Here is a 21,963-nt window from a genome sequence, read left to right as displayed (position 1 = left end):
TTGACTTTTTCATAGGAAGCTTCTATATTAAATATCTAGAAATATAAATGCAAAAAAATAACTTAGTAAGGTTTCAGTTTGGGGATTGCAGAGAAGTGTCTGCAGCATCCTTTTATAGCAATCTGTGTCTCTCTGCCCTTTTTTCTCCCTCCTCCACCTTTAGAGAAGAAAAGTAACATTGTACCTTCTTGAAAGAGCAGGCATGAGGAAAGCATTTAATGACTTGTCTCCAAAGCTCAAATCGTTGTAAACCAGAGTAAATTGAGTGAAGCTTGTGCTAAAAAAAAAAAAAAAAAAAAAAAAAAAAAAAAAAAATCCAAAAGAGCTAAATGTTGAGGTATAAGTACACTGCAGTGAAATATCCTGAATGTATATATATATATATATATCTGTTGTTCTCTTGCATGGTGCTATCTAATGTTTGTCCTTAAAGCGTTTAGCATTGACATTCTCTTAGGATTATTCAAGCAAAAACATTAACTATTCATAGCTATCATTAATATGTTTATAAATAGTTTATAAGAGAACCTACCATAATCAAAGTTCAAAATAGTGTCCATTAAAATTCTTTGTCTTCACGTATTCTATGATTTACAAAATATTTGTTTTGGGGGCTGAAATTTTCCATGCTGATAGCCTGAAAAATATTTTTTTGCCCTTTAGCTCAGAATATAATCCTTTCAGCTATTCTGGAATTATAGACGAATGGGAAAAATTCTTTTTCCCTTAGTGTAATAATAATAATAATTTTAAAAAATGAAGAAAATCCTCAGCCACACTTTTAACAATACTACAGGGAAAACAGGGTTGAAATATGTAGTAAGATATATGGCTTTTTCTTTCTCTGAGGAAAAAAAAAATAAAAATGAAATTATAAATTTTGGAAAAATAGCATCAAATTGTTCCCAATAGCATCTGTTAAGCCTATTAACCGAAAATAATAAAATCCCACCCCCTTAACGATGTCACTGCCCAGTCCTTCTGCCTGAGGCCATCAGGCCTCGAATGTGCTAGGCTGGGCACCCTCCCTCAGCTCTTCCCTAGACCTCTTCACATCCTTCCCTTAGCTCTTGTTCACTTGACCTCAGCTGATGGATCATAGAATCATAGAATTGCTCAGATTGGAAAATTCCTTAAAGATCATCCAACCGCAACCTAACCATCATGTATACTTGTGGCTGCCCTCTTTGCACTTGTTATGAGCACACCTGGTGACACGTGTCCAGCAGTCTCCTGCTCTGCTGCTCCACAGCCATGTTAGGATAGCCTGCAAAGCTTGAGGCTTTCTAGTCCAGCACAGACTCCTATTCGTTTATGTCATCCTGTACGTAGGGTTTGCTGAGTCCAAGGGTTGATTTTGTCATTCCAGTTGAAGGTGTTGTTGTGAGGCAGCACCAGAATCACTTCCATATTTAAATTGTTTTTAATGCTTAGGACTAATGAAGTCTTAAAAGATACTGAAACAACATGCAGTTCAAATGGACTTGGAATTGAAACACAGATATTGCTTGTGGGAAAGAAGTAAAACCAAAATGTGCAGGTATCTGGGCATCCTGTCATTAGTGTTAGCGCTGCAAGTCTGTCTGTCGTGGCTCTGAGCATGTTTCCTTCACGCTGGAGGCCTGGAACAAAGATATGAAATGAAAAGACTGAGCTTATGGGTTATGAAAAAAATTGCAACCTTCTTTATGTTGCCTTTGCTGTGTGTCACCTCCCTGGTCCTGCAGTGTTGAAGTGCCATGTCTGCCAGGCCTGTCGGCATATGCTGAGTAGCGAAGGTCCCGGTAGCTGTAGTTGGCACTAACACCATTCCAGCTGGTAAGTTGCTAGCAGTGTGGTTTTTAAAGCAAGGATTCATCTTTGGGCTGTTAAAGGAAGCAGTTTGTATAAGAGGTGGTGTAAAAGGCAGATGTGGATGTTTTATCCTTACTTTGCTCTTCAGAAATAAGGAGAACGTGCAAGATGCAACTTGATCCTATAGCCCAGTTAAAATGTTCAGATGTGCTAGGAAAAATCAGGATTTGGGGCCCTGCTCCCAGACTTGCACCATTTTAAATGGTAGAGTTGCTGGATAAAAATCAGATACCTTATTCAAGGCAGAGGAAGCCTTATTCAGCTACTCCATCTTTCGAGAAAGTCAAAGCTGTCCTTCTCAGTCACGTAGGTCTTGTGTTCTTTGCCTCATTTAAAAATAAAATAAACAAAACAGACATTGTGCCTGCTGATCCCAGTTGCCCTTACCGCAGGTGGCTCTGGAACTTTATGGAAGCCTTGTTATCAGTCCCAGCCCCGTGGTGTCACCTCAAAGGCACATGTTTTATCTGCTGCTGCGTGGCTTGCCTCATCACAGTTGGGTGCTTGTTTACATCCATACTTAAAGGCAAGCTTAGGACTCAGATACCTCAAATTGACATTTTAGTGTACTTTTTTAGGTATTAGAGAAAAAGAAACTGTCCTGTTTCTAAATATGAGAGGGGAAGTTCGTTCTAAAAATTCATTTGTGTCATTTTAATCACATCTGAGGATACAGAAAGAAAATGAAACAGGTACAACCAGTTCTAGCAAGGACTCTTCCCATCATATTCCTTTTCACTCAGTGCTCTGTGAATGTAAAGCACTGCTGAAAAATTTAAATCTCAATGTTTGCACTTTTTTTTCCTTTTTTTTTTTTTTTCTGAGATATTAATAAGAATTCAGGTAAATCTGGTGAAAAGTGAAATTTGATACTATTAATATACTGTCCCACTTGCCGAGAATCAAAAAAAGCAAATATCTGTAGAGTAATTGTGTAATTTTTTTCAGCTTTTATTCTTTGTTACCTGTTTTGAACATGTAGCACAATTAGTAAGATTTAAAACTAATTTCTAATTGCATTACATACATGGGACTGCACATACACACACACAAGTGTACAGCTAGTTGATCACATATTTTAGTCTAATTGACTTGACATAAATGGACACATCCTCCAGTTTGTCCAGATTACAGGTTTGTGCTTTTATAAGGAAGAAAATATTAGTTCTTTTTCCTGGCAGGATCCCCAGATGACTGAAGTTGTTCAAGAGTGATGAGATGTCTTGAATCTCAAACCAGTCACCTCTTAAACAAAATAAAACTTTCTTAAACAAAATGAAAAACATTATATTTCATGTCATTTCATTTGCAAGGTGGAGAACTAACAACCTTTTCTCTCCCCTCAATCTTCTTTTTGGCTTCCCCGAGCTTTCCATATAATATACTATTGTAAACATCAATTTTATTGAGAAAGAGGGAAAAAAAATATTGTAATTGCCTCTTCTTAGAACTAAGCTATAAAAGAGGTATAGCACAATTGTGCTAATTAAGAAGAGCAGTTGGTTTTGTTTGCTTCTTTCCCCCTTAACCAAGTGCCAAAAAGGAAAGATCAATACAGGAAAAACCATTTTGCTCTACAGCAAAAGGAGTTGGAAAAGATCCACTCTTAGAAGTGAAATGCTGGAGGCTGATGTAATTAAGTGAACCAGCTGAGAACTGAAAAATAATCTGATCAATCTAGACTATAAGCATGAAAGAGCTGATGCACAATTCTTAGTCTTTTGATAGAGGAATGGAGTTTGCTGGGAATTTGGTGATGAAAGGCTTGTCTTCAGTTGACAATTATTTTGTGCTGAAAATTGTTGGTTAATTGAAAAATGGTTGAACAGTGCTTAGAAATTGCTGGAATATATTTGTTGTTTTTTGGTTGTTTTTTTTTTTAATAAGTAGGTGTAATTTTAATTCCAAATGGCTTTTTAATTTGACATGTAATTTATAATCTGAAGAAAAGTTATTTCAGTGCTGAAAGAAACCGTTCCGCAGTCCACCAAAATGTTTAATTGGCCAACCTATTTTTATTAGTATATTTGTATTAGGTTTCATTTAAATTTTTAAAAAGTTTTTTAGTGAATTCAGGTGAAAATTCCATTTTTGTCAGATTAGCTCACACAGCATTTGATTCAACAAGACTGAGCTTTTCAAGACAGAACTGCATTTCGTTAATCATTGCCACATGCATGTAATCATCATTCCTCCACTTTCTTCTCCACATCTCTTGGCACCAGATTTTGCACTCTGATATGGCTGAATTCAGTGATTAATTGTAGGAGATATCCTAAAATGTCAGGATTCAAGCTAGACCTTGTTTTTATCAGTACTGTTTTTTCTGAAGGTCTGAGATAGATGCAGTTGTTGAGATAGATAGATGCTTCTTCTCGTAAGAATGTGATCTTCAGGCAACAGTGTGAATGAGGATGAACTGGAGCTTCCTGCATTTGTTTTGGTTTACTGTGGCCATTTTAAAATTAACACAATTCAATGTAAATAAATAGACTTTAAAAAAGAAGAGGAAGAGCCAGCCAGAACATTTGGCCGTTCGGGTTTTCTGGCAAGCTTGTTGTCTTTTTTCTCTGAGGTCCGTGCTTTTATTTAGCTGCTGTAAATGTCAAAAGCATTGCTTGGAGTGCAGCAGCACACATTGCACGGAGCACTGAGTGATTTCTGAGGAGGATCCTGTTCTGCTCTGTCTCCAGGCTTTATTCCCCTCGAAATAAAAAAAAAAAAAATTGATGTGGCATTTATGAAGAAGATCCAGCAATATTAAATGTAAGTGATGCAGAGGCGTCTGTGAGCACCTATAAAAGATCCTAAGAGAGTTTTGAATTGGCTCATTTTTGTTGAATAACAAGAGCGACTCATTTGGAATGAGGATAGTTAATTATTCGACTCCTCATTAAGAAAGGGCACGGAGATGGTGGAGCTTACTGTCAGTAGGACTCGATTTGGATTTTTAAGTGCCTGATTTCTAGAAGGAACAACTGTTCTTCCTTTAGGTTGTGTTTTTTAAGGGAAGGTGATGTCAAGTTCAATCCTCAGAGAGGAGGAGCCTGGAAGTCACGCACACACAAGCTGCACTGTGAACAGGGCTGCATATTGTTTTGATGAGTAGCACAGGTGGAGTTTAAAAAGAATTGTCCTGTGTGCTCTGCACCTGGTCATCAGCAGGAATGAAACTGTATTGCTCCCATGTCGGTACGGTGGCAAAGAAAAGATGTTTTTCTCTTTAGCTTCTTGAAATGGCTAGAAAGGCTGCAAGGAGAGAGAGGGCTGTGTGCACTCTGTTCCTCTCCCAAAGTTCTGTTTGGGCATTTTGGGAAGGAAACATACTGGAATTCCTCTGGAGGAGGAGGCGGCTGCAATAAAAGACTGAAGAATGCAGTGGTGCGGGCCAAAGAGAGCTTGTCAGCCTGTGGGGAAGAGCTGCTGCCTGCTGCCTGTGTTCTGGCTGCATGGTGAGGCATAGATACACAAAGTGCAAGGCTGACTGAAAGTTTCTGGAGAATGTGTTTTTCAGCAGGAGACACGGAGATTGACTGAGTAGGTCGCTTTGTGAGAAGTGATTTCTGGCTTTGAGAAATGATGTTTTTCATTAAACTACAGAGCATATGCAAAACAATAACCTCTTGATTTGGCTGTGCTGCCACAGTGCCTTCAGATGCGCCGCTGTGACATGGGCGGCTGCTCTGGCTCTCAAGAGGTGCAGCTTCATGCCCAGAGCCATCTTGGATGAGAAAACGGGAGCACAAGGGCAGGAACTCCAGTTCCCATGCAACAGTTTGGCAACACCCAATATTTGAACTTTCTGGAATGTTTTCATTTCAATGAAACCTCTTTTTTTTTTTGCCTGGTTTTGGTGTGGGTCATTTGTTGTTGTTGTTTTTATCACAAAGAAAATACACAGTTTCTCTTTTTTCCTCTCTTTTTTTATTGTGGTCATTCAAACTTTTGTTGGAAAAAGACATTTTAGCCTAGCCTTTTTGAGGAAGTATATAGTGCAACCTCTTCAGGAGATTAAAAAAACATTTTGGGGTGTGGAGTGAGTTTATTTAACAATAATGAAAAAAAGCCTCTAGGAAGCTAAAGGCTGCTCAGCATTCAGTTAAAGCTGACTGGAGCTCGCAGGTTCTCCGGGGGTAATGTGAGGACCTGGCTGGCAGCCTGATGAATTTCTGTCAGGAGGGCTGGATGCAGAAATAGGAAGCATGAAGTTTCCTATTTAGATTTGAGGTCAGGGTTTGAGTTTAGGTGTTTTCCCTAAATGTCTGCCCTGTTTCCGTCTTCCTGAGGGGAGGGCTGACCGGTAAGTCCCTGTGGATAGTAGTGCAGCCACAGGTGGCAAAGGTGAGCTGCTTTCCTGGGATGGCCTCTGCAACCCTGTGCAGAGGTATGCCTGGGGGCCAGGAAGCAGCTTTCAGGACCTGTGATCTGCAGAGGAGAGAGTGGAGCTGCATCTCCATATGGTATTTTAAAGATTAAAATGTATTTTCGCATGATTCTTCGGCCAAATCTCTCATATTTATGGCAACAGTGCTAAAAATGCGCCAGAGGAAAGAAACATAACTGCTTCATATGGGTAGGGGAACATGATGCAGATAGGCAGCCTGGTGGACCTGGATGATGCAGTGCTGGAGCAGAGCTGCTCCCCAGGCTGCCTTCTTCAATCAAAGCATGGCCCATTTAGTATTAATCCATTAGGATTTCTGGTGCTCCAGGAAGGTCTAATTTAGGAGGAGAGGCAGGCCAGCACTCAGAGCCAAATCAGGCCCAGTGTTGACTCCAGGAAATGAGCCTGCTTGCTCACCCTGAGCACAGGCAGTGTGCTGCAGGCTGACACCAAGCCAAGCAAGTGTAGGAGCTTAGTGGTAGTGTGCCTGAATCCAAAGCGTCTCCGCCAACCTACCCCTGCAGAACTGAGAGCTTAGCATTTATGTAAAGCAGTGGTGAACTTAGTTTTGCTTGTTCTTAACATCCATTGAGGAGTTCTGAGTGTTTGGGGACCATAAAGCATTGGGAATTCCATACACTTAGTAGGCTCTTTTCCTGTATTTGACATACCCAAATACCTGCAGGATCATAGCCCATGTTTCTAAGGCAAGGTTGGAGTAAGTAGAAATCAATGATAACTAAGGGTTTCTGCGATTTTCTGTAGACATTTGCATTTCTGCATTAAAAATCATATTGCTGGGTGACTAGTTGGTTTCTGCTTGGGAATCAGATAGAGTTACACAAAAGAGATGTGTGTTCCTCTCCTCCCCACGTTTTCTGTAGTTGGTTTTATTTGAGGTGTTTATCTGTAGGGATGAAGGGAAATCAGAAAGAGCATTAATGAAATTGAGTATAGTCTTTCAAAACTCAGCCAAATCTCTAATGAATAGAATTCTCTGGGTCAAAGCCAAGATCTTTGTATAATTCTGGACGGGTAAAAGCTTTGCAGTTGTGTATCTGATTGTGCACTGGCGTCTCAGAGAGAAAAGAAACCTTAAATATATGAGCAGGGATCATCTGGTTATTTATGGCATGGTAACAGTCTGTATAAAGATATGATCCAACACATATGTCAAAGTAATTCCTGTTGACTGACTTCAGGGAAAATGCATTATAAATCCAGCTTCTCGGTGTGTTTGGGATTCTGATACAAAGGTAGCTGCTCTGGAGGCTTTTCTGTAACTGTCAAACTGTTTAGTTTGCAGTCAGGCTAATATTCTCTGGTTTTAACTTATTTAAGAAGGGTCTTCTTTGAAAAAGCAAAACCCAACACCCCTCCTTGCCCTTTCTTTTCCCAAAACAATTCTATGTATGTGGGAAATACCATGTGAATGGCTTGAATTATCAGGATGCATCCAGAAACAGCATTTGTAGTTTCTTGAATTTTTTTCTTTTAATGAAGTTCATTTGACCACGAAGTACGTCATTGCAGAGACTGAATTTTTGTAAGAGGTTTCAACATTACCAACTTTCCTACCACCAAATACTGAAACCTCTATTTTTAAAGTACTTTTTAAAATGTTACATCGGGTATTTTTTTTTTAAATCCACAGCTATCAAAATTTCTTGCTTTACTGTTATCACAGTCATAGCAGTGATATGAATGTATTTTAAATACTCGGGGATGAAAATGGTCTCGCGTTTTGCAAGGTGTATCTTTTTTGTTCTTCATGTAATGGTGATGACTGTGCAGAAAGAGGCATGGTGATTTATTAATTATTCATTATCAAGTATGTCAAGTGATATTTAAAAGCTACCACCCACCCATCTTCCTGAAGTACTTTCTCTGCCTGCTTTTCATGCCTGTAAGCATATCTTTTGCTACCTGTGGTTGCCTTTCCACTTGCAGAAAGGGTGGGCCTGTCTGTAGCTAAAGGCAATGCCACCTTGATATACCACCCCCTGCAGCTATGAGTGCTTTCAGTCTCCTGATTGTGGCAGAGAAATGTCATAATACAGATGAGGGATTGAGGAGCAGGGACACCAAACAACTTTCCAGAGGGAAACATGACATCGGTGACAGAGCTGGTTGGGTGCAGCTGGCATTGCCTTCCCTCAGAGCCCTAACAGTAGATGAAATTTCCCTAGTTGAGACTCTGAGATTTTCAATATTTTCTTCTATTCTCCAAGCTATAATAATAAAGACTAGATGGCTTGAGGAAAGTGTCTCCCAGCTAACCAAGGTGTGATGTCTTATGAAAAAAAAAAAAGCAAAAAGAACAGCATCTGAGGAAATCTAGCAGTCCAGGAGAATTAAAGGCTTAAATAGGGTTCAGAAGACCTCCATTTCTGTAAATATGCAGAGGCATCTGTTACAGACAGAAGTGACCTCCTGGTTGAAATGAGCAGCAGGGAAGACTCGTAGCTGATGAGCACTGCACACAGTAGCAGGTGTTAATTCAGGCAATGGGAATCGCTGAAGAGGTTCCCAATGAACAAAGACCTTTCTGCTTGCCAAGAAGAGACATACGGGAAATTGAAACAAAAAGCACCCGCCTGTGGTGTTTCATTTATAATTTGCAGCCAAGTGTGTAGTGTGCATTTCTATGTCCAAGTCTTTACATCACTAATATAAGGCTGATGTGCCTGACAAAGCTGCAAAGGTTATGTTTGAGAAGCACTTACAGCTTTGGAAACCAAACTTCTTAAAGCAGCTTCCCAAGCAGAAATGAATCAAGATTTAATGGAAAATGTTCAAAACAAATATATTTATTATCACAGTGCATGCCCAAAGTAGTAGTGTAAAACTGTCATCCTAAAGGTTAGGATTGCTTAAGTGAATAACTGAAGTTTAATTCTTGCTCACTAGTAATCAGCAGAGACATTATAACATTATAACTTTTTATAATGCCAGGATATTTGTATTCCTTGTTGGCACAAGGTGTATTGCATTCTTCCTCCTTGCTTCTCTCTCACGTGCACACCCCTGTAATAAAATTTGTAATTTCATCTTAAATTTAGGTTGGTTCTGTTTTATGGGAACTTTATTTATGTCCTCTGCATAAGTTAGTTTTTTAAGGAAATAACTTTTCTATTAAGTGGGTGAACTATTGGACAGAAACCTAGATGACAAATATGGGGCTGCAAGGAGTTATGATTTGGTTTATGTGAGTAATTGCTAGCAATTCTGAAAAGGCAATACCCTTACAGTAACAAAGAGTGCCCAGAGAACCAGTAATAAAGGCACTGAGGTGACAGAGTTAACATTTGCAAAGGCTTTCAAGATTTAAAATGCCCCCTTGGATTCTTGTATATATTAAGGACTGCTCTTTAATTGTAATAAAAAGTATCGTACATCTTGAGTACTTGATTCACAGTATTTAATGTGTGCCTCCCATGGGGATATAACAGCACTAATGATGAGATCTTTAAATACCTTAACAAATCTCACATCTGTTTTGATAACAACTTTAATAATGAATCAAAATAAAACAAAACCTGTTATTTTCTTTCCTTTTGAACAGAGCGTGGATCACACTTCTCATAAACCTCATCATATTGAGGTTGGGCTAAGATGAGCATAACCAGTGACGAAGTGAATTTCTTGGTGTATCGCTATCTCCAGGAATCAGGTAAGTTTCCTGTATTTCATCACAACTCCAAGTCATAGATGAAATGGGAAAATTTTCTTTTTATGTGGTATTGCTTTAGGAATGCTTTGTTAAGTGTTTCAGTTGGACTAAATATTTCTTGCACAAACCTGTATTTCTTTGGAACCATGGTCCAAAGCATAATAAAAATGCAGACATACACATGTACAAATTAAATGTTTAAGTTAGGCAAAACAAGGAAATAAATAACATTGTGTTAACAAATGTTTCTGTAGAGTACTATCATCAGAGCCAACATCATTTTTGGCAGTAGCAGCACAAAGCACATTGATTTTGTATCGTTTTTCTTAGCTATTTGAAATTGTTCTGTCAGATGCTTATTAAATAAACAGGGATTGTATAAATCAGTTTTACATTGGTGGAATGTTGATCTCATAAATGGGTGCAAATATCTGATGACTTAGAATTTCATTACAGTAATTATATATGTAAAGTGAGCTTTGCAGGTGACATCTCTTTTCCTTGTGATCACAGCTCTGTCTTAGTGTCGTTTCCTTGCGGTACTGCAAAGTGCCCATGGTACTCTGTCTTCATCGTAGGGAAGGGAAAAAGAAATGACTTTTAAGAAAGACTTTTGGAAGGAAAGGTGCATCTTTCCTCAGACAGGAAAAAATGAAATGAAACTTTAATATTTAACGTCTATTTTGTTTTCATAGTCTTGTGTCTACTCTTTGCAAGGAGTCACAGTTCTATTCGGAAATAGGAATATTCTTTTAAAGTGGAGATGATAGGGGAGGTGAAAAACACTAACAAAGGATTTATAGACAGAAACCCAATTAACCTAGGATTGGCCATGTGCTCTGGATTGGTTATAGACTTGACTGAAATGTTACCTGAATATTGAACTGAAAGGTTGTTGTTTCAAGTGGTAGGAAAAACCAATTACAAAAACTGCATTTCCTCGTATCAGAAGACATAAAGCCAGCTTAGGAATAAGCCCTCAAGACTTTGGACATGTCTTTGATAAATGGCCAAGACCTCAGCAAGTAAAGGATACTTGCTCAGCCTGCTTCTTTTGGTCATTAAAACGAGAATTCATTAGACAAGGTGTTTTGACTTGTTTTTCTCTTTCCAAAGCTATTTCAATCCTGGTAGCCCAACTTCCCACGCAAGGGATTTCCCCTGAGATTGAAAAAATGATTAATAATACTTTTTCAGAATTTGGTCTTTAAAAGATTGCTTTGAGATAACAATGTTGGCCTGTGTTGGCAGATGTTTTCTTACATTGTATTCTTCTCTCAAACAGCACAGCTTATTAAAAAAAAGCTGTAGCATGCAATTAGATGAAGGAAAGATAGGGACTAGCAAAACTGAAATTTCACCCAGAAGTTGTTTATTTTTAAAAATAAGCTAGTGGTACTTCACTGGAAAATGCATTTAAGCATTAAAATGTCACACAGACATAGTCAGAGCCTGAAGAATCCTAAAATTGTTCTACATTGTTATGTTTTTATTATAGGAGATTCTACATAACAGCACATTAATACAGTAACTTTTCCTTTTGATGAGTCAGTAGATTGGTTAGTATTGTGTAATGATTGAGAAAAAGGCTTTAAAAAGTCATTCAAGAATGGTGATGTCAGCCAAATGTCAGGAAAATTTATTTCAGATGACACCTCTCCCACAAGTGAACAGTAACTTTTGCCATTTTAGGGAGAATTTTACATACAAATACTCAGTTTAATTGCAATTTTTACTGCGCTTAACTTCTTATGTATAGGGACAAATGCTTTTTCTTACTTAACTCACTCAAATTAAAGACATGCAGATAAGGGGCAAACCCAGACCCAGTTCCCCATTGCTTGGGGCTGGGGGTTCGTGAGGAGTCGGGAGCAGCTGCTGCCCCCCTTCCCGCCTCTTTATCTAGTGAGGATGTATCAAGCTGTAGCCCAACATTCGTAAATTTAGTCATTCATAAAAATGTCACAGAAACATTGTATTTGCACTGTTTTTATTGTGTTTTATCCATATAAAAGAATAGAAATTAAGGTTAAGTAGATGAAGAAATACTCAAATATGCTTCAAATTGAGCATATTGAAATCTAGATGCTAGATATAGCTTTAATAGATATGCCTTACATTTTGCAGGTAATTCTGTTTAGCGAATAAGAGCTGTAAGCAATGAACAATTCACTGATGTATTGGTAGAGCTTCTTGCACTCATTTTAAATCTTCTTTCATACTCTCGTGGTTTTTCAATGCAGACTTTTATGTTTTTATTTTCAGAAGAGTAACAAAAGGGAAATTATTTTGCAGCATCTTGCCTTTGCACCTGGTAAGATATGTAGGTCACTCTGAAAGTAATGCCTCCTGTGTACCTCCATGGAAACTAGACAGCTAAGAAGCACAATAACACTATTTGAGAGAGCAAATTCTCAGATACAAAACATTATTTTTCAGTATAGCTATTAGCTATACTGCAGTGAACAAGAACCTGCATACCATGCTTGTAAAAACCTACGCAAGTGGAGGTGACCAACTGTTTCACAGCTGCTATGGTATTGTGGTTCCTAGGAAAATGTTGCCCATGCTGTCCATCTTTCATTGGACCAAACAGATGAAAATCATAAGCACAAATCCAGACTATATGGAAGGTATGGTAGGGAAGTCCAGCCAACACTGGTTCTTTGCAATCTTCAAAATGGTATTGCAGGAGAAGGCTGTCTTCTTTCCTGGCCTGACTCTGGAAGTTCAAGCCTTCAGCTTGGTCAGTATCATGATGTAGTAGCTAGACTTGATAGTTTGTCTGGACTCCAGAAAATTCAGAAGAATCAACCCATTCCTATCTCAAAAGACAGTGCACATCACTCTACCTGAGTGATGAGGGCTGTGTCTTGAACTTTTTCTTTAATGGAGAATTCACATTTCACCACTTCACAGACTGCCCTTCTGACTCTGGTTTGTAGTGCTGATACCATGTCTAGTTACCAGTAATGATAGAACCCAGGAAACTGTCACTCTCAGCCTCGTGTTGGTTCAATAAGTCCTGAGAAACTTGTATACGGTGTTCTTTCTGTTCCTTTGTGAGCATTCATGGGTGCTACCTGACACAAACTTTGGAATACTCGAACGTTGCCACCATTGTCTCCAGTATATTGATGCCGATATTCAAGTCCTTACACAGTTCCCTGGTCATAATCCAGAATTTGCATGACTGTCTGTATTGTGGCTTGTCTTTAACATCACCGTTGCCACTGCCCACCACCTCACCGTGCTGACATCCACTGTTCAGTCTCCATAAATGTTCAGCAAGAGTGAATAATTGGCAACAGGTGCCATTCTTTCTGCATGGACACACCTTAGCTTCATGTGCATTTCTGTCAGACACCATTTTGTCAGGCTGCTCCTCTGCTGCCGTCTGTTGTGTGACAACAAAATGTAAGGGCATATTGGCAGGAAGGTTCAATCTCTACTGCCATACCACCAATGTAATAAAATAAAAGGCATTACTTTCGGAGCAGCTGTCATAAATGCTGTGAGCTGAGACGGCGGATGAAGGATATTCTGAATCAATAATTTTCGGAAGTAATAAGAATTTATAGGGCTAGTATTTAAATACAATTTAAGTTCAAATCCCTATAGTTAAAGCAGTTTGCCAAAAACAAGGTTATTAGATTAATTATGTTTACATTAGCTGAACCTCAAGGCTCAAAAAATTATATTAAGCATAGCCATGAAAGTAGCTTGCAGGACCATAAAAATGTTCCATTTTCCTTTTTTTGTTATCTGTTATTTAATCTCATCCTGTAAAATTTCTAGGCTTTCTCACAAGATATGGGCAGATAGTGGGAGGAAGAAGGAAATAACAAAAAAAATGTATATATGTGGCAGAAAAACACTGTAAAAAGCAAACTATACCTATAATATTTCAAGTATTTTGCAGCTAGAAGGCACAGAAGCACTTGAGATTATTTGAAACGTTATCATTTCAAGAATACGGATGGGTGCTTTCATTCTTCATTATGAAAATGCTTTCAGGTCATTCTGATAGAAATTAATCACATCTCAAATTGAAGTTAGAAGTGAAACTCAGTAATTATATTTTCCTTCTTAATTCTCTGTCCGACTACAAAACTTGCACAGGAGAGTATTAATAGAGTTGAACTGTCTGAGCCATTATTGTTGCTCTTTAACAAATCTTGGCGTACTAAGAGGAGTTCCAGTGAACTGGAAAGAACAAATGTTGTGCCAGAATTTTTAAAGGTTAAACAAGATGATCCAGGTAACTGTAGGTCAAGTAAAATCATTGGAAGGCTGAAACTAAATACCTCCAACAAAAAATTTAAGAGATGACAGCATACATAATACCAGCCAGCAAGTCTGTGTGATTAACAGATCTTAACAAAGTAGGTACTAGTTTTTTGCAAGATCACAAAATACAACGACAAAGATAATTGTACTGACAATAATATGCTTAGACTGCTTTATAGCTGTTTTGTATTCTTGTTGACACACTGTGTTTATAAATAAAATAACAATGTGCAAAACAAGTGTAATCCAAGGTTATCAAGTGGATTGAAAACTGACTAACAGAAACATCTTGTAAAGTGATTGGAAAAGGGGAATATTTATCTCAAAGGTTGCTTCTAGTGCAAATTCACAGGAATCTGTTCTTGGCATGACACTACTCAATAGCTTTATTAGTGACCTGGAAGGAAATATAAAATGATCCTTGAGTGCATTTGCAGCTGACACTGTAGGAGTTACAGTTGGCTGATCATGGGGTTTAAAAGAGAAAAACACAGCCAGGGAGACTCTGTATTTTGAGTTCCCTGCTGCTGGAGAAGCAATACAGGAGAAGATGGTTGCTCTACTGACAGTGGAGTCGCATCCCTCCACTATCCACACGATAGGACCTGGACCAGTTAAGGCTGCAATTGCACAGCTGTATTAAAATAAATAAATAAATGCCTTTTCACAGAAGTGTCTCTTTCAGGTCTTGTCCATGCCAAGAAAAAGAAGCAGTACCTCAGGCATATTTTTCATTTAAGGTCTCTCTATTGTTAGCGTAGGAATTCTACCACTGAGGTGGCAGAGTGTTTTCACTTTTTTCACTTGTGTGGCAGCACAAGAATGCACCTCTTCTTGAGCTATAAAGAAGTTGAATGGCTAGTTTCTGATTCAAATTGTTAATTCTTATCCAAAAACCAGATCCTGCAATGTTCAGCTTAGTTCTTTTTTAATGTGCACTTTTTGGAGCACAATTCGAAGCGGCCAAATTCTGCAAAGTGCCAAGTACTTTCAGAAGTCAAACTTCTGAAAATTGAATTCCATTTATTTGAAGGTGTCTTGATTCAGACCACCTCCAGGTGAAAATGTTGGCCTCAGTTACTGAAGTCAGGCTTAGGTGATGTCTGCACTGTGAGCATTCTATCAGCATGAAAGTAAAAGCACACAAAATGTTCCTATGGTGGATATATTTATACCAACATACAACAGATGCGTTGGCAAAAGCAAAACAAGCTATACCAAAGGCACTGTTCTGCCATCCAAATTATATAGGTTCAGTTTTGCACCTCTTCAAGCTCCTGAGAAGGATACTTTTGCCAACAGCCATCCTCACCCCTAATACAGTCCTGTGGATTGTTTTCAGAATGAAGGACTGCAATTCTACAAAACCATACCAAATTTAGTGTACAGAGATTTCCCATTCTGCCTTGTCTGCCCGAAACAGAAACAGATAGTTATCTGTCTTTCAGAATGAAGGGCAGTAACCAATATGCAGTAACAACCTCAGAGAGCATTGAAGAGAAGGAAATGGCTAAACCAAGACACATCGAATCATGATGTACCTTTTAATCCAAACTATACTGCCATCTGTTGTGAGTGACAAATCCTATCATAGATTCAAATGCTACAATTAATTACCTTCCCTACCCAGTCCAATCTGCCAATTCATTATTAAAGCTTTTCAAATTTAGTATTTTGATGGATTGATTGATTGTTTGAACTGTGTTCTTTCTGTACCACTTACATGTATCTTGCACCATCAAATCTTATCAGCTCTCCATCTGTCTGAGGCTTGTACTGCTCTTCTATAGGACATTTATTGTGGTGGATGTCTGGCAATGCCTTGTTAGAGCTAAGATTGCATAAGTTTCCATTTTTACTCATACTTTTGCTGTTGAGTTTGAATTTTTCCATGTTTTATGACATACACTTGATAAACTTTTCCTCGGTGTACAGTCAGTACCATGTGCAAGATAATAAAAATGCTTTCTGGATACTTGTACTAAAAACATGTCAGTAAATTTTTAGCAGCTGACTTGGGACAATTTACCATTATACTTCAGTATTGTCATTTGTTTTCTTCCCAGCCATATGAATTAAGCTAGTAATGTAGTTGTTTTCCCCTGTAGGTTCGGGATGACAGCATTGCATTGATATTGATTGATCGGTTGATGTTTGACAGATTTTTCTAGAAGATAAGATTTTCTCCTAGGTTTTAAGCATAGGCTCAAAGGGCACATAGAGCATGATGTGTTTCTGTGAATCACAGCACAAATTCCTTTTAGAGTTAAAAATGTGCAAGCGAGGGCCCTTCCTGTTAGCCATATCCAATGCATCTTACTCTCATTCTGTCTTCTGGAATTATAAGTGACATGGGTATTCTGAAGCTTCTGGGATTTCAGCATTGTGACCTTGTCCAGTCACGCACTAATAGTTGGAATAGTGCTACCTTATATTTTTTTCTAATGCCATTTACAATTCCTTGAAAAGGAGCCAACAAAATCTGAAAGAAAATATATCTTTATATACTCATTCTATCTTTAAACAAAGAAATTTCATACAAACTGTAAACAAAATATCACAGTTTGCAAAAAGTACATTCTCAGAACAGAAATGGAATATTTTGTTCTTTCAAATTTGTGCTTTATGCAGCAATTTTTACTGTACATGAGTATGATTTTTTTTCTCTGAAGTCCATATTTTTTCAGTGTGAGGTGTATTTTAAATAATTGTTATAGCACAGAGTTCCTGAGTCACAGATGTGAAAAGCGTATGAAAATAATTCAGCTAAAGCATAGCATAAAATATTGGCCTATATAGGTCAGCTAAATTTGCTTCAAAACTGACTGCTTCCTTTGCATAGGAAGGCTGCTGCTAGGTAGAAGAGAAATATATAGTGCGTAAGTTTTGCTTAAATTATTAAAATATACCCTTAGAAGAATAATTCAGGAGAATAATGAGGCACTTGGTCAATAAAGGCACTTGGCTAATGTGTTAATAAAAAAATACGGTGTGAATATAGTGTCTGTGAATAATGATTTTTCCTTATTTCTCTCCTCTCTTCTCCTCTCCACTGGTTAGTTCAGAGGAGAGTTCAGGCTGCACAGTGTCCAGCACTTCACAGTATGAGAATAGTTGAGGTTGGGGAGGACCTTTGGAGGTCATTTAGTCCAACTGCCCTGCTCCTACCATGGTCAGCATTAGTCCAGTTGGATTTTGAGTGACTGCAAAGATGGAATGGACTTTAGGAAATACTACTTTTCTGAAAGAGTGGTCAGGTGCTGAAATGGGCTGCCCAGGAAAGTGGAGGAGTCAGCGACCCTGGAGGTGTTTAAGGAACATTTAGACGTTGTGTTGAGGGATATGGGTTTGTGGAAACTATTGGTGATTGGTGGACGGTTGGACTGGATGATCTTGTAGGTCTTTTCCAACCTTGGTGATTCTGTGGAGAGTCCGAGACCTCCTCAAGCAGCCTGTTCCATTATTTGGTCACATTGACATTTGGAAAAAAAAAGAAAGCAGGGGGAGAGGTAGGGATTAATAGCATTTCATGTGTGCTTCGATTTGTGCCCTTTTCCTCTTGTCCTGTCACTGGGTACCACTGAAATCTCCATCCTCTTTGTACCCCTCAGGCAGTTATGCACATGGATAAGAAGCCCCTGAGCTTACCTGCTGTAGGCTGAGGAGTCCCAGCTGCCTCATCCTTTCCTCATACACGACATGCTCAACTCCACTGGTAATCTTTGTGGCGTTTTGCTGGACTTTTTCCAGTGTTTCTCCAGAAATGGAGCCAGCAGTCCATGTGTGTCACACCAGTGCTGAGGAGAGGACAGGGATCACCTCCGTCAACCTGCTGGCAACATTCTTCATTAGCACTGCTCAGGATGCTGTTGGCTTTCTTTATTGCAAGGGTAATTTCTGGCTCAGGTTCAACTAGCCCAGCCTCCTTCTCAAAGCTGAGAAACTTCAAAGGTCTCTTGAAGTACCTGTACATAAAGGTGCTGTTGAACACTATAGTCACTGGAATGCTTCTGAAGCCACGTACATATCTGTGCTCTAGTGGTGAGGATGGAGACCTTTTGTTTGTGGAGGGAAAAGTATAACATTGAAATGACACCCTGCCACCCAAAGATAAAATACACATTTTAGGGCTGTTCCAGTAACTACCTGTGGCGTATTGCCACTGACTCTGGGACCACATGTATCCTGCCTGTGATGTGTAGTAGCTGTAGTTTGTAGGCAAAACACGGCAGCATTCACGTGTATTTGCTTAGCTCCTATTTGCATGGGTACTTTTTTGCTAGTACAGTTGGATGCTGGTCAGGTATAAATGATTAAAGAAAATAATGCAATTTTTAAGGAAATACATGAAAATTGGTGTTTGAATCTGGCCTTGAAGTTTTTGTGCCTTTATTTTTTTGTTTGAAAATGAAGTTAATTCTATGTAGAGTAAAAAGGTTATAGTCCTAAAATATATTTAAATCCTCTGGAGAAAGAATTGTGGTAATGCAGTATTTAACAGTATTTTGCTATTATTTTAGGTACTACTTATGAATTTATAGGCAGTTATATATTGGTTGAATATATTCATATATCTAAATGCAGTATGAATGAGATTCTGATGGTATTTATTATTCAGGAACAAATGTGAAGGCTGACTGCAGGAATCTTTCACCTTTTCAGCGATACGATGGTAGGCTTTGAAGCAATACAAAATCCATTTTTAATTGTCTTGGTTTAGCACGGATCTGATTTGTGGGCATGCAGCTCTATTTAAGCTTATGATACAAATCCAATCAATTGGAAGTTGGTTATAGAGCCAGTGTTTGTGACCTTTCTTGAATTACTTGAGATACACAAAAGCCACGGTGTTGTTGCGGAAGTGAAATATGTGGTACAGTAGATTTTGGATAGAAGTGCTTGAGAAAACTGACAAAACCAGTTTGGGTTTAAATAAAAGAATTAACATTCCTATCTAATGAGAAACTGTCTGTTTCCGTACATTGCTTGTAATATAACATAATGTATATAACCTTCCCCTGCAAGATATAAATGTAGTAAAGAAAACTGTACTTTCAAAAAGGTACGAAGGTTTTCACTGAATTGACGCTCTTTTTTATTTTAATATCTCTCCTGCCTTCTGTATTTCTTCTAGATTAGGAAGGAAGTTACTGTATGATTTCACAAACAACGAGACTGCTTCTGAATATGAAATAATACTTCATAGTTGGAGGATGAATGACTGCTGAAGAGATGAGTCCATTTTTTGAATAAGAATTTTGTTATGCACAGTTTCTCACTAGTAATCATTTATTCTCTTTGCAAATACTAAGTAGATTTTAAGAAAATCAGGGTCAGCATTAAAAGACAACTAGCTTTATTGAGCTGCACTTCCAAAAACATTTTTTTTATAATTATCAAAGCTATAATCTTGCAAAAGATTAAGCTGCTAGGTTAAAGGTAAATACCTTTAAGCTTAAAGATAAACAAATGAGTTGCTAAGCTTACAACGCTTCTGTATTGTTCAGAACATTCTGTTAATCCACATCCCATTGTGCACTTCTTTTCATAGAACAGTGAATACAGGCTAGCAGTATTTGATGGTCAGCTTCCCAAAATCCAAATTCCACGATGGAGAGGAAAAAATACTTTCACAGCTACAGAAGTTATTTGTTCTGCCACGCTTGGTTCTGGTTATATTTACAGGAGAATGCAGTAAGCTGTATGATGGCCATTTCTATGTGTGTTTATGTGCACAAGCTTAAAGTTTTGTGACCAGATGTCTACATTACGTACACATATATAAATAATAATTTTGAATGTTTTATTTGATCAAGCAATCCCTTTGAAACTTCTTTCTCTGTCTCATTTACCCCTGTTGTGTAATAGTAGCCCTATAAATGTCACATAAGAAAAGCAATACTTTGTGCAGAATTTTCTAAGTTCTTATGAAGGAAAAAAATACACTGAGCATCCTGTTTCTTTGCTTTCTGCAAAACCCTGCTTACTTGGTATTTCCTTCTAGGTCTGTTGAGAGAACAGTTTAAAAACTTGGCTATTTTCATTTTTGTTTGGCCTGAAAGGTGCTGTGCAGTGCTGGATCTCAGACACTGAGCAAACACAGAAATTTGAAGTTATGCAAATAAACCTTTGCAAGTTTATTCCATAGCCCATGTTTTTGTTCTGATCATCTGATGTCCTGATCATTATAGCTTACATAATTACAGTATCACAGCAGTATAGGGATATTAAGAAAATTGGATACTGGGGGGAAGGAAAATATCTGTAGATCAAGATGTCTTTGCTTAGTAAAACCAGCGATGTGTTACATGTTTGTGTAGTGCTTTTCCTGATTGTTGGCCAGACCCAGTGAAAGAAGCTGTACCTACAGTGCTGCAGTTTTGCAGTTATACATCGCACCACTTCACATCTCTAGCCAGCACAGCTTCATTAGAACTCCATGTGTAGTGGCCATCAGCAGAAACTATTCCAGAGCTGAAGTTCCTGAGTGCCCACAATGTCCTTCCTGGTTGATGCTGCTTGCAGGTGAATATTGAAACTGGAGAAAAAAAAAAAAACATGCCTTACAGAAAAAAATGAGAAGCGTGTATGACTGTGAAGATCTCTTACATAAAAGGGATCCTTCCAACGTTGCACAACTCTTTGCATGTTTGATTGAACAGGGTTGTAAATAAGAGAGTGGCGAGGTGCTGGAACAGGCTGCCCAGAGAGGCTTTGGATGTCCCGTCCCTAGAGGTGTTCAAGACCAGGTTGGAGAGGCCCTGGGCAGATTGGTCTAGTATTAGATCTGGTGGTTGGTGGCCATGCTTGTGGCAGGGAGTTGAAACTTGGTGATCCTTGGGATCCCTTCCAACGCAAGCCATTCTATGATAACAGCATCCCACTAATTTAGAAGGATTATTTGTTTTTTTTCTTGCAGTTGCTTCAAATCTTGCCTATAGTTGCATTAAAGTGCTAGGTCTGCGTTGACATTTATTTGCAGTTGTCAGCCTATTTACACAGAGCAAGTGAAAAAGGGGGATTATTTCAGACCTTGTTTTCAAAAGATTTTTTTTCCTCTTTCCATTGCTCATGTTCTGTTTTCTGTCTGTATCGTATTTCTTTTTGTTAATTTGCAGCACTCAGAAAGACTTAAGCAGTGAGTGCCAAGTATTGCTCATGAAAAGATCATTTCCAAGTAGTATTAATCTTTTCCAGCATATTTTCCTGCATGAAAAGAAAAAAGAAAAAAAAAAAAGAAAAAAAAAATACTGCCAAAAACATTCTTTAATAAAATAATTTTGGGTAGCAGACATTTACTTGGAATTCTTGGCAGAAGGTGAGCAGGTCAGATATCCAAGAAAAAAAGGGTGTAACGTTTAATATTAATGAATAATGGCTTCTACAAAACTTAGGGTAACCAGGCACATTGTAATTTTAGCAGCTGACACAAGCTACGGTTAGGGATAATTTCTTTGTGAAGAACGTGTAATACAGGGCACATTTCCTAGGGCTCTGGAAATAATTTTAATCGCTCCGCAATCCTAATCTTGAAACAAATGTACAGGCCCCATTGTTCAGCTGATTTTTCTAAAAATATATTTCAACAGCAGTTCTTATTTTAAATTGCTAATGTGTGTCCTTGTTAAGCCCTTTATGTAATTGCAAAGGTAAGTCTTCAAAAATAAGCAGATACTGCCAAAACTAGAGAGGCACTCTAAGATGCATTACTGAGAAAGCTCAGCTAGGAGAAAAATCTCAGGCTGCTGTGAATAATAAACAA

The 21,963-nt window shown here is 38.3% G+C and overlaps 1 protein-coding gene across 4 annotated transcripts in view; it reads left to right on the top strand.

The window, feature by feature from the left end:
- The window catches only part of TBL1X (transducin beta like 1 X-linked), a 197,979-nt gene that overhangs the window by 131,674 nt on the left and 44,342 nt on the right, over positions 1-21,963 (top strand). For all 4 annotated transcript variants that reach the window (XM_090125922.1, XM_031596119.2, XM_031596118.2 and 1 more), the window contains one exon: positions 9,804-9,911. In XM_090125922.1, coding sequence (XP_089982048.1) covers positions 9,854-9,911 — 58 coding nt within the window. In that variant the 5' untranslated portion in view covers positions 9,804-9,853. The remainder of the gene's footprint in view (positions 1-9,803; positions 9,912-21,963) is intronic.

This window comes from Phasianus colchicus, chromosome 1, assembly GCF_987193195.1.
Source record: "Phasianus colchicus chromosome 1, bPhaCol1.hap1.1, whole genome shotgun sequence".
In the NCBI taxonomy this organism is placed as follows: Eukaryota; Metazoa; Chordata; class Aves; order Galliformes; family Phasianidae; genus Phasianus; species Phasianus colchicus.
Note: the sequence above shows the minus strand (reverse complement) of the source record. Positions and strands in the feature narration are given on the sequence as shown.